This window comes from Venturia canescens, chromosome 5 (assembly GCF_019457755.1).
Source record: "Venturia canescens isolate UGA chromosome 5, ASM1945775v1, whole genome shotgun sequence".
NCBI lineage: Eukaryota > Metazoa > Arthropoda > Insecta > Hymenoptera > Ichneumonidae > Venturia > Venturia canescens.
In genome coordinates this window covers 15,654,792-15,671,222 of record NC_057425.1, presented here as the reverse complement: position 1 = coordinate 15,671,222, position 16,431 = coordinate 15,654,792, and the positions used below count along the sequence as shown (strand labels likewise).

General features: G+C 37.0%; 1 protein-coding gene across 1 annotated transcript; it reads right to left on the bottom strand.

Annotated features, from left to right (window-relative positions):
* Window positions 1-15,337: 15,337 nt before the first annotated feature.
* On the bottom strand, window positions 15,338-16,166 carry LOC122411160 (uncharacterized). Its single transcript, XM_043419739.1, has 3 exons — window positions 16,045-16,166; window positions 15,865-15,965; window positions 15,338-15,792 (listed from the first exon to the last, which is right to left on the bottom strand). The coding sequence occupies exons 1-3, from the start codon at window positions 16,091-16,093 to the stop codon at window positions 15,382-15,384; spliced, it is 561 nt and encodes a 186-aa protein (XP_043275674.1). The 5' UTR covers window positions 16,094-16,166; the 3' UTR covers window positions 15,338-15,381.
* Between the last annotated feature and the right edge of the window lie 265 nt (window positions 16,167-16,431).

The window sequence follows — 16,431 nt, the reverse complement described above, 5'->3', positions numbered from 1 at the left end:
CTCCAGAGCTTTTGATGTCCAGATAAACTCTACGGTTTTCAATGTCTAGGTCGGCAGCCCCATAGTTTTTCATGTCCAGGTATATTTCTGTACGGTTTTCGATGTCTAGATCGACGGCCCCATATTTGTCGATTTACAGACATTAGGGTGTGTCAATAAAAAAATTGTTTTTGTCTTCAAAGAACATCCTTCAATTGTTCCAGTGTCATAAAATATGATGCCTGTCCAAATTTCAGCCCTTTAAAATATTTTTTAGAGGTCGCTCATCCCGATTCTCTCTGTTTCCCATGTAAATAACCCGGGGAGCACATCGCTGGCGACTTTGGAATTTTGCAACCTGCAGACTGGTCCATGTCTGATCATTCCCAAAACAGGTTTTTGTAGGAAATCGAACGCTCTATAAAAAAGATCTCTTATCATTTGGTAATAAATATTCTCTTTCAACAGTTATTCACTGTCAAAGTTGAACCGATAGTAGATTTTTAACTTTTGCTACTTTTCCAGCGAAGCTGTTAGATTCATCAGAATACATTGCAAGAACTTTTTTAAAAATCACGTCATTCTCATCGAAATTATCTCAAAAAAAATTCAGATTGTCAGAAATTAATAATTTTCTGCTTTCCGAACTCATTGTTTGAAGGCGAATGGCGTTTATTATTTGGAAATACTTTGTAATGTTTACTATGGATGGAGATTCTAAAAGACGTTAGAATTTTTTTAATTCTCTGTCAAATAATTTTTTTTTATTATTAAAAAAATCGCCTGGAGCTACACCGTAAATGTAGGTCCTATGTTATCGGCGGAACGGAAAGACTTATTGCTTACTTCACTCCACTTCACTTTACGCGTTCGCTTCGGTTGACTTTGCTTTGTTCTGATTTATTAGAAAAAAGTTTAAGGAAGGATTTAAGTGAGTTTGTATCTAAAGATTCGCTGACATTTTTCAAAACTTTCATGTACCCCACGACTTCCTGGGAGTCGATATTTCACTGTGGTCTAACCACAAAGATATAAAGAGAATGTGGAATTTTTTTACAAATCTGAGGGTGGTGAACGGTGTTGCAGAGTGTAGTATTGCGTCAATAGAACGATATAATCATTGTTTAATGAATCATGAGGAACAATTGCAGCATTTTATGAAGGTTGTTCAAGAACACCGCCAACGTTTCCCAGATTGTTAAAAAAAAATCTGAAATGAACATTCTTTTTTTCATATGGGCGTTTGTTATGTTTATTCATTTCTATATGTACGCTTGCAGATTTTCAATAATGCATGCTGTCAAGATGACCCCACTCAATGAAAAAAGTCATTCCCCTCCAAACAATGAATTCGGAATACAGTAAATTATTAATTTATGACAATCTGAATTTTTTTATGAGATAATTTATGTAAGAATGACGTGATCTTCAAAAAAGTTCCTATAACGTATCGTGATAAATCTAACAGTTTCGCTGAAAAAGTGGCAAGAGACCTTTTTTATAGAGCACTCGATTTTCTACAAAAACCTGTTGTGGGAATTATCTTACATTGACCGGTCCACGAGTTGCAAAATTTAAAAGTCGCCAGTGATGTGCTCCCCGGATTATTTAAATGGGAAATAGAGAATCGCGATTAGCGACCTCTAAAAAATATTCTAAAGGGCTGAAATTAGGATAGGCGTCGTATTTTATGATACTGGAAATTGAAAGATGCTCTTTGAAGAGAAAAAAAAAAAATTTCGACAATACGGTAAGAAAGAAGAACGTGAGACGTTATTTCTAGAAATTCCTGCCAATGACAAATAAAAGTTGAAAAAGTGCAAACATCATTAACTCTTTGAAGGGAACACTTTTCTATTGAAATTTTTTCAAAACTGATAGACAATCTAACGCTTTTTGGGATCGTTAATTACGATTCTTGTATCAGGATTGAAAAATTTAAGATGGCGGACGTAATATGAAGACTGTTAGATCAAGTTTGAATTTTGGAAAATTTGAAGAATTTTTTTGAAAATTCGAGCGTGCGGAAAAAACTTTAAAAAAATGATGGTACTCAATATCAAGTACAGGTAAAACAAATTTTAAGCACTTGGAGACTCCTTTTAAGAATAACCCAATTTGTTTTGAAAAAAAAACATGTATTTTATATTTAAATTATTTTTTCTCATAAGTATCTCATAATATATGAGCCCTGAAGAATCTATAAAGTACTTAAAAGTATAAATGTATTGCAAAATACAACGGAAAAAAGGAAAAAACTTGAGAAAGAACGTGGTACATATATGTACCTTCCCTCAAAGTGTTAATGTAAATGAAAAATAAATACAATAAGATTAAAATAGATTAAAATAGCGATCTAGATGACGCTTAATGAGAATAATGGGCTATTTACATCATTTTTTGAAGTTATCGAAAAAATGGTACACAGGATCTGAATTTTAACCTCGAATATTGGTTTGATAGTTAAAAATACGTAGGAAAAGTATTACGGTATCCGCCGCACATCCAACTTTTTTATTTTGTGTGCCTGTGTAATTAAACATATCCGTAATATTGAATGAAAGGCAGAATTCTATAATAGAAAAATTTCCTCTTCTTTGAATCACAAAAAGTGACAGACAGCTTACATATAGAAAAATATTAGATATTGGGGTGATAAAAAAAAATAATTTTTATTTTCGTTCGAGACCAAGCTCATAAGTTTCGTTTAAATATCAAAATAGACCAGCTAAAACATGAGTCCTTAATATTAATATTAAGTTAGTGCGCATCGCTCTTGTCGATTTCCCATAAGATACCAAAAAGTTCTTGGCATATTTTTGTAGAGAATTCAACGCTCTATAAAAGACGACCGATATCACTTTTCGATAAATCGACTCGGTCAACGATTATCCAAGGACAAAGACAAAATTCAAGGTCAATATATTTTTTTCTTCAAAAAACTCTCAGATTTTTGAGTTCAAAGAGCCTGCAATGGACTGAAACTATGTTTGGAAGCTCCAAAAATTCGAAAAAACACACCTATCGATAGTGTGATCTGGAAACGCCAGACTTTTGCCAAACCGTAGCTGAGTATCAGCCACACCGTGGACCCAAAGACTCGACATACAGTGATCACTTAGGAGTCAGAGGGGAGCCAAGGTGTAATTTTTTACTTGGGTAGATATCGGAAATTGTGGAGCTGTCGACCTAGCATCGAAAATAGTAGAAGAATATGCCTAGAAATCGAAAAATATGGAGCCATCCCTCTGTACTCGTGTTTATTCTTATTGAACTGCTCCGAAATAGGTTGGCTTCAAGATGCTGTCGCAATAAAAGGAGCGGTTCAGCGCTACCAGAAAACCGCTCGCGCGCTTCAGCGCGCGGGATGCACCCTAGTGTTATTATAAAGTGATTGCGATCGTAGCCCCGTGGATCAACGGTGCAAGATTTGCAAATTTCGTTTAAATAAATAAAACATTATTGGAAATAGCAGTGGATATAATCAATTTTATTTTTTTCATAAAAGAAGTTTCAATAAGTTTCGAGCCCAATTCACGACAATAATATCTATAATAAATAAAACCTCAAAAGTGGATTAATTGATCTCATACAGTGTACTGAGAGTGAGTAAAATGTTGAGAAGTGAAAACGTGAATAATGTGTGTCGTGAAAATTAAGAATTATCTGTTCTACTTCGATATCGTAATATATACATAGATGGCAAATTTGCGAGATTTCGCGTCATGTTGACGTTTGAGGTTATGACCGCCGGAGTGCTGTTGCGTGCAGAGTGTAGAAAAATAAAAGTGGTTATTGAAAAGTGGAAGGAATCGATATTATTAATGACGTGACTAATTAGTGTTGAATAATAATAATAATAACAATGAGAAAAAAAACGTTCGTTCATTATAACCTCTAAAACGTTCTTTCCAAACAGAAATTCTATGTTGTGTAATTACATTAAAGAGGTGGTTGTGTGTAAACGAATTCAAATAAATTTCAAAAAACTTTGGTCAAGTAATTCAATGTATTGTTGTCATAATTTCTTTCATTTAGTTTGGCTGTGTTCACCGGTCCCTTTTTTCCACCTCCTTAGCTTACAGTGTATATTGTCATACCAATTTCTATTTGTTCTCCAGACAATACGAGAGATATTCGTATTTCTATTTTTTTATATTAATTTCAACAAGATAATTTGAAATATTTATAACAAAAAGCCTTCATGATTGCTTGTTCATACACCCAAGTTTTGAAAAATCTTTGGGCCATGTAAATGCATAGAATCACTTGAGTTGTTACATGATAAATTTGGAAATTTATTTGAATAAGTCATTGGGTGCTTAATTTTCATGATATCAAAATTTGTATCTTCGAAATGCAATGAACACCTCTAAAGTTCGACAAAGTGATGAAGCGACATGTATATTGAATATTTCCAGACCATGTTTGCGATTGGCATTGTGGGTTGAAAAATTCATGTCTGTAAGTCTACACCTGATTATTTTTGGATGTGATCAAATATTTTGTCTGCGGATAACCATGGAGACATACAAAATTACAGCATTTTGCTTACTTCAACATGCATCGTATCTGTCACTTTTTTTTTGAATGTGTCATAATAAGTTTCAAAAATGTGGTTCATGTAATTTTGAAGTGTTTTTCCCTATAGCACCAAAGTCTGTATAACTGGTAGGTAGCAAGTACCTATGAACTTTGATATTTCTGTGAAATAGCAGGTATGCCAATCTTTTAACTTTTTGGTTCCGACTGGAATATATTAACGAAGATATTCATTACTAAAGTCTTCATCTACTTATTTCTGAATAGATCTGAAATTACTGTCTTCAGAAACTAATGCACAGATACATGAAACAATTTTGATTTCTGTTCTCTTTCAATTGCGCTGTCTTTTTTCTTTTTAACTATGGCTCTGCTCTTTCCGATCCTTGTTTTGACTCCATCGGTTTGCAGCGGATCGATGCATATTATTAATTGGTTGCCTAATATGTGTGTCCTAGGATTTTCTACTATTTCTTCATGCTGATTGTGGTAACGTGATTCAAGAGGTTTCCAATTATGATCATCAATCGCACATTTTGTACAACAGATTCTCAAAACAGTTTCTGGTCTTGATATAAGTGTAGTTATTCTTTTTCCACCTGGTCTGTCGAGTAATAAATTTTGAAACTTGTTCCAAAAAGTCTTTGTATGCTTTTTTTGCTGATAATATACCTGCCAACATCATGGAAACCTACAGAATTTCTGAATGTTATGTGCGCTATGTCATTTCAATGTAACATCATGACTTCTAACAACTTTCCACTCTAATACTATAGATTTGGATCATTGAAATACAGCAAAAATCTGCAAACTATAAAATTTATATACTGTGCCATTCATTTTATTTTTTGACTCTCACCGTAACATAAATATGAAGTGAAAAATTCATTACAAAAGTCTTCAGTTGCTCATTTATGGATGGATTTTTAATTACTGTCTTCCAAACTCATTGCGCAGATACATTGAATTGCAGCAGATACCTGCGAATTTGGAAATTTCTGTGGATAAGTATATGTGCTAAGTATCACCCCCTATCTTTATGGTAATATGTAATGGAACTTTGTTCAGCAAGTTTTAAAGTATTTCTTTTCAAATAGTATTAAAGTTTGTATTACTGCAGTATGGAGCGAATACCTTCAAACTTTGATATTTTTGTGTCGCAGCATGTGTGCCAATTATTTAAATTTTTTACTCCAACCGTAACATGTAATTTCAAAAATTCATCACAAAAGTTTTCAGCTTTACTAATTATCTTAATTTTCCTTTTTCTAAATTCTATGCTAAATTTCTGAATTTCCTAATTTATTTCTAAATTATCCTGAAATGAAATTGTTTTCCTCCACAAGCAATGCAGGTACCTTAAACGTCTTTGAATTCGGTTGCTCTGTTAAATCAAGTACGCTCAGTTTTTTTTACTTCTTTGAATTCTGACATAATAAATGTTTCCGGGTGCCTTTTTTCTGCAACTATGAAACTGTAGATATAATTGGATCTCCGCGGCCACTTGCAAACTTTGGAAATATATTTCATCGGGGGCATATTTTGGATGACACGAAAATGTCTAGATTCAGAATGCAAAAACGACATTTAAAAATGGCCAATTCTGTTGTATTCGTTGTGTCTTGAATTTGATCTATCTTTTCTCTTTTCCTTTCTTTTCACTAACGTTATAAGCCGGAAATCATATCTCAGCCCGCAACACGCATTGCTACATGCTCTTGAGTTTCCAATGGACAAAACATATTAGAAGACAATGAGAAAAATCACCAAAGTCCAAGAACAAACCTCTATCGAAATATTTCCAGTACAATTTTGATGAAATTTAGGTCTTTTTTCGTGGAAACCAACGTTATAAGCCGAAAATCATATCACGACCTACAACCTGCTTTTCACCGTGCTCTTTGGTTCCTAATTGACAAAACATATTAGAGTACAAGGAAAAAAATCGCTAAAGTCCAAGGAGAGACCTGTGACGAAATATTTTCAGTACAATTTGGATGAAAAATAGGTCTTTTTTCGTAGAAACCAACGTTATAAGCCGAAAATCATATCTCGGCCTCCAACCCGCTTTCCATCGTGCTCTTTGGTTCCTAATTGACAAAACATATTAAGGTACAAGGAAAAAAATCGCCAAAGTCCAAGAACAAACCTGTGACGAAATATTTCCAGTTCAATTTTTGCGAAAAATAAGTGTTTTTTAGTGGAACCCAACGTTATAAGCCGAAAATCATATCCCGGCCTCCAACCCGCTTTCGACCGTGCTCTTGTGTTCCTGATTGACAAAACATATTAGAGTACAAGGAAAAAAATCGCCAAAGTCCGAGGACAGACCTGTGACGAAATATGTCCAGTACAATTTTGACGAAAAATAGGTCTTTTTTCGTGAAAACCAACGTTATAAGACGAAAATCATAAATAATTCATAGAAATTTAAACTAAAATCCTATAGTCAACTGAACATAAATAAGGAACTTTTGAGGAAAAAGACGTGATATCAAACCATAAACTTCCCCTAGGAAAAAAAAGGTTGGGACAAGTACATTGATGGTCCCTCGTTTGCTGATAATTCCATCCATGAAAAAAACTTTAAAAATATTTTCTTTTTAAATTGTCAAAAAAATTATTTTATAAAAAAAAATACAGAACAATTCGAAAAAATTTTCACAAATCTTGAAAAAACATTATCTGTAAAAAAAACTAATCTGTATCTATTTTTTAAAGTGTCAAAAGAATCAAATAACAAGTAAAAAATAAAAAACCGAAAAATCGCGCTTGAAATCATTTTGGAAACCGATGCCTCATTCTTCTTATTTGATTCGAACAGCTAAATCAATTGAAAAAAATTCCATCTAATTTACGTGTGTTACGTCCAGAGGGGACCAACAAGGATGGAGGCCAATTGAGAATGAAGGAATTTGTTGTAAGAAAAAAAAGGGTAGTTGTGCTGCCACCAACCTGCAGAGAAGCTGCAGGATTTTTCCAATATACTTAATGAGGTTGATAATTAATTGACGACCAGAATAGATTTTAGCAGAATCAAAGAAATGTTTAATACGCCTATTTGGTCCCATACGGGCCCCGGAGAAGATTGACGGGATCGCTCGAGGATTGGAATAAAACAGAGACACAATTTTGGAACAGAATTATTAATATTGACCGACGAAAAGAGAATGATTCAAGTTACAATTTTGAGTTACAGAGAAGTTACAATGGTGAAAGTTACAATGATTAATTCGACTTACGATTACTGGCGGAAACAATTCTTCCGCCGACACTCCTAAACACACTCACTCACACTTCAAACAAATATTTTAAGAAACCAGAAGAACTAATCTAAGAAACGTTCGTGAATCAAGGGGCACTGTGTTGTTCACTTCGCGTTTGTTGACGGAACCCAGACTTATGTCCTCTGTGCGGTTCACCTGTAGTATTTTACCAGGATTTACTACCCCGCCGCGAGCTTGCTGAATTACGGAGTTATCCAAGTGGACGACCGAGAGTCTGTAGCGAGCAATCGGAACTATTTTATGAAAATCCTTGCCACGGCGACGATAGCTCGAAAGCGATCGTCGTGACAGGGATTTTCGGCGTATCAGCGGTTTCGCTCGTCCACTCGGGTACGGCCTTCGGACCTCGCGATCAGGCGATGCTGATCGCGCGGATTCCGCAGCCATCCGCTCGCGGCAACACGAGGCAACGCACAGAGGTCACCCAAGGGCGCTCCGTCGCCAAGTCGCGAGTGGTCAGACGAGTACGTCGGCACGACTCGCGTATTAACATGGCACGCGAGACGTGACACCCACCCCCCCTAGGGGTCTTTCGGCGCCCTCGACGAACATAATATATTTTTTTTTTTTTTTTTTTTTTTTTTTTTTTTTTGAAAATCTTATAATAATCTCATTCCAAAAAATAACGTTCCAAAATAATAATCACGTTCCAAAAAAAAAAAACATAGTGTTGAGTCAGATTAAAACTAGATTTCAAATCCCAAATAAGAAGAAAAGGAAAAACCATATTGTTCGCCCATAATAAAAGGAGAGGAAGAAGTAAATTGGCTAGATACGAACAAAAGAGCGCGGCTTATTGTTTATCCAACCGCATTTTTCGAAGGAGTACGGCCGTCAGCTGCCCGAGCTCGGCCGTGCTCGGACCATCCTCGTTATTCATCGCGTTGAGGAGCAGCTCGCCCAGCTGCTCCATGCGCGGCGTGCTAGTAGCGGGCGCGAGGTCTGTTATCTTGGTCATATCATCGGACGGGAAGGGTTGCGTCCGGATCCCCGTAAAATCGAGGCGGTTAAACATTTTCCGCAGCCAGCTACCGCCAAAAATATCAGGCAGTTTCTAGGGCTCGCGGGTTATTACCGGAGATTTATTCGTAATTTTTCCGGTGTCGCCAAACCGCTTTCCGACCTTTTGAAAAAAGGAGCTAAATTCGACTGGGGACCGTCGCAGCGTACGAGCTTCAAACAACTGAGAAAAGCTCTCTACAGCGAACCCATCCTCCAATATCCCGATTTTGACCGTACTTTTGCACTCACCACGGACGCGTCGGACTACGCGGTGGGGGCTGTGTTAAGCCAAGAGCATAACGGCTTTGACTTACCGGTAGCCTATTTTTCTCGCGTGCTCCTTCCGGCCGAGGTGAATTATGGTACGACTGAGAAGGAGTGTCTTGCCGTCATTAAGGCGTTGGATCATTTCCAACCGTATTTGTACGGGCGGAAGTTCAGACTCGTATCTGACCACGAGCCTCTTAAATGGATCGGCTCTATGAACGATCCAGGCAAGAGATTGATCAGATGGAGGCTGGCTCTCCAGAACTACGATTACACGTTCGAATATAAGCCTGGAAAGCTGAACGTGAACGCGGATGCTCTTTCACGAAACCCGGTCAAGGAAGAATTTTCCTCAACTGACTCGGACTCCAGCGAATCGGAGAAAGGAGGTAGGCCGACAATGGTACTCCCTATAGATAGCGGGAAGCGTCAGCCGAACCCCGACCGCCCCGCGTCTCGGAAAGTGCGTTCAACGGATCGTCGAGGAGAATCCGATGAGATTTAAACTCCCTGGCGACAAGTTGCCCTGCACGAATCTCGTAGCTCACAGGATCCCGACGGAAAACGATTTGCCGGATTCGGATGAGGACTTGCGCTAGGTACCTCCGCCACATATCTTTCGACAACCGAGAGAGCCTCCTTTAACGTCGCCGCTCCCTTGACAAAGATCATTTCGCTTAGTTTGTCAGGCAACGCCCGGCGAAATGCCGCGAAACCCCAAACCGCGATTGTATCGTTGCCGTCGGCGGCCAGTTCCGGACGACCCTCCTCTTTCCAGGCGGCACGAGCTATACTCATTAGCACCTGAATTCGAAGATATAAACTACGCGGATTTTCTCCGGGCCGGAGCCGAACCTCGTAAATCCTATCTAAGCACGAATTTAAACTCCGATACGGGGCTAATCCTTCGCGCAAAGCTGTGATCAGTTCAGGCACGGTCCTGAATGTCATACCCTGTACACACGCCCGCGCCTGGCCATGCAAACGACTCAGAACCCCCGTAATAAATTCGGGAATCTGGCTATCAGCGACGAACGTGCCGGCATTTTGGACATTCTGCAGAAAATCCCCGAGAGGCGGAGTGGCTCCATCAAAATCTGGGATGGAAGCCAATTTATTCGTTAAGTGCAACCCACCGAGCACGATCGAGACTTCCGCGGGAGAAAAATTGAGTGCGCTATTATTAAGCGTACGATCATCCCGATTTTCACGACCGTCCATGATGAATTTATTCGCGAACACTAAAGAAATTTATTCGGAAACTCGAACGGAGAAGCTGGAAAGTTCGATAATCAACGGAACAAACTAACAAAAGAAACCGAAGAAAACATATAGAAATAATGACATAGAGCAATTCAGAACAAGAGATCACTTTCGAGCGAACCAGTCAATCACGGAGAGCGTGGTATAGGCAACGAATTATCCCACCGCTGCCACCAAAATTGTTACGTCCAGAGGGGACCAACAAGGATGGAGGCCAATTGAGAATGAAGGAATTTGTTGTAAGAAAAAAAAGGGTAGTTGTGCTGCCACCAACCTGCAGAGAAGCTGCAGGATTTTTCCAATATACTTAATGAGGTTGATAATTAATTGACGACCAGAATAGATTTTAGCAGAATCAAAGAAATGTTTAATACGCCTATTTGGTCCCATACGGGCCCCGGAGAAGATTGACGGGATCGCTCGAGGATTGGAATAAAACAGAGACACAATTTTGGAACAGAATTATTAATATTGACCGACGAAAAGAGAATGATTCAAGTTACAATTTTGAGTTACAGAGAAGTTACAATGGTGAAAGTTACAATGATTAATTCGACTTACGATTACTGGCGGAAACAATTCTTCCGCCGACACTCCTAAACACACTCACTCACACTTCAAACAAATATTTTAAGAAACCAGAAGAACTAATCTAAGAAACGTTCGTGAATCAAGGGGCACTGTGTTGTTCACTTCGCGTTTGTTGACGGAACCCAGACTTATGTCCTCTGTGCGGTTCACCTGTAGTATTTTACCAGGATTTACTACCCCGCCGCGAGCTTGCTGAATTACGGAGTTATCCAAGTGGACGACCGAGAGTCTGTAGCGAGCAATCGGAACTATTTTATGAAAATCCTTGCCACGGCGACGATAGCTCGAAAGCGATCGTCGTGACAGGGATTTTCGGCGTATCAGCGGTTTCGCTCGTCCACTCGGGTACGGCCTTCGGACCTCGCGATCAGGCGATGCTGATCGCGCGGATTCCGCAGCCATCCGCTCGCGGCAACACGAGGCAACGCACAGAGGTCACCCAAGGGCGCTCCGTCGCCAAGTCGCGAGTGGTCAGACGAGTACGTCGGCACGACTCGCGTATTAACATGGCACGCGAGACGTGACACGTGCAGCATTAAAATTTATTATATCAATTCGAGGCCAAGTATTTTCTAATGAAATGAAAAAGTTACCACTTGAGTTACGTGCAGCACTAAAATTTATGATATCAATCGAAGGACAAGTAATTTATGAGTAACTCCAAATTTCAACATTATGGAATTGTTCTAAGAAGCTTTTAAATCCAAAAAAATCACATGCAAGCTAGTCATTTCTTACTCTATGGTGGCAAAGACTTATAAGAAAATCGATTCTTTTCAGTCTTTCAGGAGCTTCTGATATTATTCACAATATTCGACGTCGATTGGATCGATACAAATTATGTTTAAATATGAGTTAAAAGTACTTGTCCGGCCCATCACTTTCCATTAAAATTGTTTATTCAAATAAAAATCAGGGCTTCTCTAGAACTGATTGAGCACAAATATTCATGCAGAGCGTATTTAGAGAGTTATCTTCAAGTAATATTCCCTTAATTGCACTAATTGAATAAGAATGGAAACGAATTGTCCTGTACTATACAAGGGATGTTATTGTGCATCGATAAATAAAAAACATTTTGCACATTAAATATGTTCAAGCTTCCAAAAATAACACCCCAGTTGGTATTGGAATGACGGCAATTTTTACTTCTCACTTTTTCCAGCGAACGAATTTCATTCGGTATAACTAACCTATACTGTTATTAAGAACATTAAACTAATAATAAATCGCATATCAATACATTTTTAACCGGATTCTGCCGTACAATTTCGTTTTTTTATGATTGATTTTTATTTGAATGAATAGTGATGGGCCGGACAAGTACTTTTAACTCATATTTAAACATAATTTGTATCGATCCAATCGACGTCGAATATTGTGAATAATATCAGAAGCTCCTGAAAGACTGAAAAGAATCGATTTTCTTATAAGTCTTTGCCACCATAGAGTAAGAAATGACTAGCTTGCATGTGATTTTTTTGGATTTAAAAGCTTCTTAGAACAATTCCATAATGTTGAAATTTGGAGTTACTCATAAATTACTTGTCCTTCGATTGATATCATAAATTTTAGTGCTGCACGTAACTCAAGTGGTAACTTTTTCATTTCATTAGAAAATACTTGGCCTCGAATTGATATAATAAATTTTAATGCTGCACGTAAATTAGATGGAATTTTTTTCAATTGATTTAGCTGTTCGAATCAAATAAGAGGAATGAGGCATCGGTTTCCAAAATGATTTCAAGCGCGATTTTTCGGTTTTTTATTTTTTACTTGTTATTTGATTCTTTTGACACTTTAAAAAATAGATACAGATTAGTTTTTTTTACAGATAATGTTTTTTCAAGATTTGTGAAAATTTTTTCGAATTGTTCTGTATTTTTTTTTATAAAATAATTTTTTTGACAATTTAAAAAGAAAATATTTTTAAAGTTTTTTTCATGGTTAATTCGTTCCCTAATATGTGTTCTATGATTTTCTACTCCTTCATGATGATTGTGGTAACATGATTCGAGAGGTTTCTAACCATGATCTTGAATTGCACATTTTGTAAATCAGATTTTAAAAAAAAAATCTGGTCTTGGTATAGTGTGTAGTTATTCTTTTCCCATTAGGTCTGTCGAATGATAAATTTGGAAACTTTTTCAGAAAGCCTTTGGATGCTTTTTTTGCTAATGATATGAAAAGTCGTATCTTAGGAATGCGGTATGCAAACACAAATTTTGATAACAATAGAATGACATGTATGTTGAGTATTTCCACTTTGCAAACTACAAATATGGAATTATTATAAAAAAAATTCATTCCGATAAGTCTACTGTTGCTCAGTTTTGGATGCGATCAAATATGATGCCTACCAACATCCCCAGAAACTTACAGAATTGCTGAATGCAATGTGCGCTATGTCATTTTAATGCAACATCATGACTTTTGACAACTTTTCATTATAATGCTGTAGATTCGGATCATTAAAATACTGCAAAAATCTGTAAACTATACAATTTAAATACTGTGCCATTCATTTTACATTTTGACTCTAACTGTAACATCTATATGAAGTAAAAAATTCATTATAAAAGTCTTCAGTTGCTCATTTATGGATAGATTTGAAATTGCTGTCTTCGAAGCTCATTGCGCAGATACATTGAACCACAGCAGATGCCTGCGAACTCTGAAATTTCTGTGGATAAATATATATGCAACGGATCACCCCTTATCTTTGATTATGGTAATATGTAATGGAACTTGGTTCGGCAAGTTTATAAGTGTTCCTTTTCAAATAGTATTGAAGTTTGTATGACTGATATACAGCGAATACTTCCAAACTTTGATATTTCTGTGTTGCAGCGTGTGTGCCAATCATTCAAATCATTTACTCCAACCGTATCATGTAATCTAGAAAATTCATCACAAAAGTCTTCCGCTTTTCTAGATACTTCAATTTTCCTTTTTCTACTCCATTGTGAGTTTTCGAATTTCTAAATTAATTTCTGAATTGTCCTGAATAGGTTTTCCTCCAAAACCAATGCAGGTACCTTAAACGTCTTTGAATTCTGTTGCTTTGTTGAATTAAGTTTGCTTAGTTTTTTTTGCTGCTTTGAGTTCTGGCATAATAAATGTTAGAAGTTTTCGGGTACTTTTTTTCAGCAACTATCAAACTGTGGATAATTGGACCTCAGCGGCCACTTGCAAACTTTGGAAATATATTTCATCGAGGGCACGTTTTGGATGAAATGAAATCTCTAGATTCAGAATGCAAAAGCGACATTTAAGGAGGTCGTAGCAGAAGGTCAATTATTAGACACAATATTAAATTTTAAATATGTTGTGGATTGAACTCTCGATTTTCATCTGGAAAAAATTTGGAGCAGCTTATCGACAATCAAAGCAAGAAATTAAATTCCAAAATACGTTACTTTAACCCGTTGTCTGATGACGTCACCCTTCGCATCTTATTTCGATCGTATATTTCATGCATTTAGATATTAGATAGCCATAAAGTTTTGATCCCCAGTTATAAACGAATAATCAGGGATTAATTTCGTAGCATCAAAAAAACGGGTTATCGAATTAGTTTTTTCGATTTTTTTAGTTGAAGTTGCAGAAAACGAAATAACCTCGTTGAGCCGTTCGATCGGTCCGCGCTGAAAAATTCTTAGAGTGAGCTGGCAACGCTGCATACTCTCAAAAGCCGTAACATAACCTACGATAGGCTTTGCTGGTCAAATGTGCGATCACGGGCATGCGAATGAACAGTTTAACTAAGATCGTAACCGTTTAATACCAGTTTATCTACAAACGAAAAAGTGTTTGTAAATAATTTATTAATATATTCAGTGATTGAAAGTTCTTTTACGTGTCTGTGATTGTTTCAATGGAGTGAAAAAAACTGTTAAACTAGTCCGTGTAAAATTATAACAAATGCAGTTGGAAAGGAAGTAGGAAAAGATCATGCAAATAATTTTTAAATAAATTGTATTGTTGCAGAAGTTGAATTGTTTTTATTCGTTGTTTTCCATTTTTTTTACAACTTTTGCAATTATCGAAGCGTTTTTGGTCACTCGAGGTTTTCCGGATACATCCTCTGCCAATAAAATTCGTATAGCATCCTGACCACCATCAGTATAGGTTTTTTTTAATAAATCCAAACTTATGCCCACTTGAGCCATTTTTGAAATCATCCCCTTCGAAATTTCAGGTGCAAGGCCCTTCAAAGAAGCTTTCAGATTAGTTCGATGAGCTGTCAGTTGTTGTTGCCAAATAAATTTCTGCACAGAGAGAGATGATTTTCGGAAATGTTCTTCTGGGATTTTTAATGTTTCAATTAATTTTTTTAATATATTGATATCAGTCAAAGCATTATGAGCTCCATCAGCTGCTGTTCCTCCAAGATAGTCGTTTGCTAAAGACGTCAGAGAAAAACTCTTTTTCTGGTTAGCTCGATCCTTCAGCTCATTTCTAAAAATGGGCAAAGTATCTGAGAAACCACGAGTAATCCTTTCGAATTCTTCAAGAAACCCGTATTTTTGGAGATATCGCAGAATAATGGGAGCATCAAACCTATGGGAAGTGATGGAAATGTTTCAAAATATATACTTAATGAATGTTTATGAGGAGATATTGTTTTTATGTACTTCAGTCCATTGTGAGCAACTAAAATAACTCTATTTTGAACAGAGCGCAAAAAACTCATGAATTTGTCGAATGCAACTCGAGGTGGTAGAGTAGGCAGTAACACATTGTGTAAGAACAGATCGTTGTTTTCAACATGCAACCCTGTAACATTTGTTGCTTTCGGAGCTATACTTTTTGGAACCATATACACGTTGAACTCATTTTCATCATGACGTGCTGCAATCTGCAAAAGATTTATACAACTTGTACTCTATATAGTCACCACTATACGTCATTAATAATTTAGAGTGATTACCTGACATATTTCTGCCATATTTCTGCTCAGACTACTAGTTTCGAGATCGAATAAAATCAACGTTGAATCATCATCATCATCATTATCAGCAACGTTTTTTTCTGAAGTGATAATCATATACATTTGCGATAACAAACACAATAACAATAATAAATATCAAAACACTGCAATTTAACTTACGGTGCGATTGAACTAGCTGGTCGAAGGAAAACTGTGTTCCTGCTGACATTGCATATTCCGATTCGTATGTGATTCCCTCTTGTTTTTTAGCGCTAGCATTTTGAGCTGACCTCTTTTTCTTGCTAAAAAGTCGCTGTTGCTTGAAAGCAATGCTGCGTCTTTTAATAGCGTTTTTCACCCTTTCTGCATCCTTGGCGTGCCGAAACGGTTCAGTATTTTTCCCAGGCGATAGGCAAAGTTTTTCATATACTTTGAGGATATATGATGTGCCGTAGTTTTTTTGGCAGACCGCAGCAGCTACTCTGAAGGGCATTGACTCTGAGGCACCATAGAATTTATTTTTAGGGTGTTTGCTGGCCACGATGCTGTTAAACGACTCGTTCGGTT

Bases quoted from the DNA above. Each gene is read 5' to 3' on its own strand.
- LOC122411160 (XM_043419739.1), bottom strand. From the start codon at position 16,093: ATGTCAGCAGGAACACAGTTTTCCTTCGACCAGCTAGTTCAATCGCAC. The intron at 15,966-16,044 runs GTAAGTTAAATT...TTATCACTTCAG, and splicing joins CCAGCTAGTTCAATCGCACC to AAAAAAACGTTGCTGATAAT. The intron at 15,793-15,864 runs GTAATCACTCTA...AATCTTTTGCAG, and splicing joins ATATGGCAGAAATATGTCAG to ATTGCAGCACGTCATGATGA.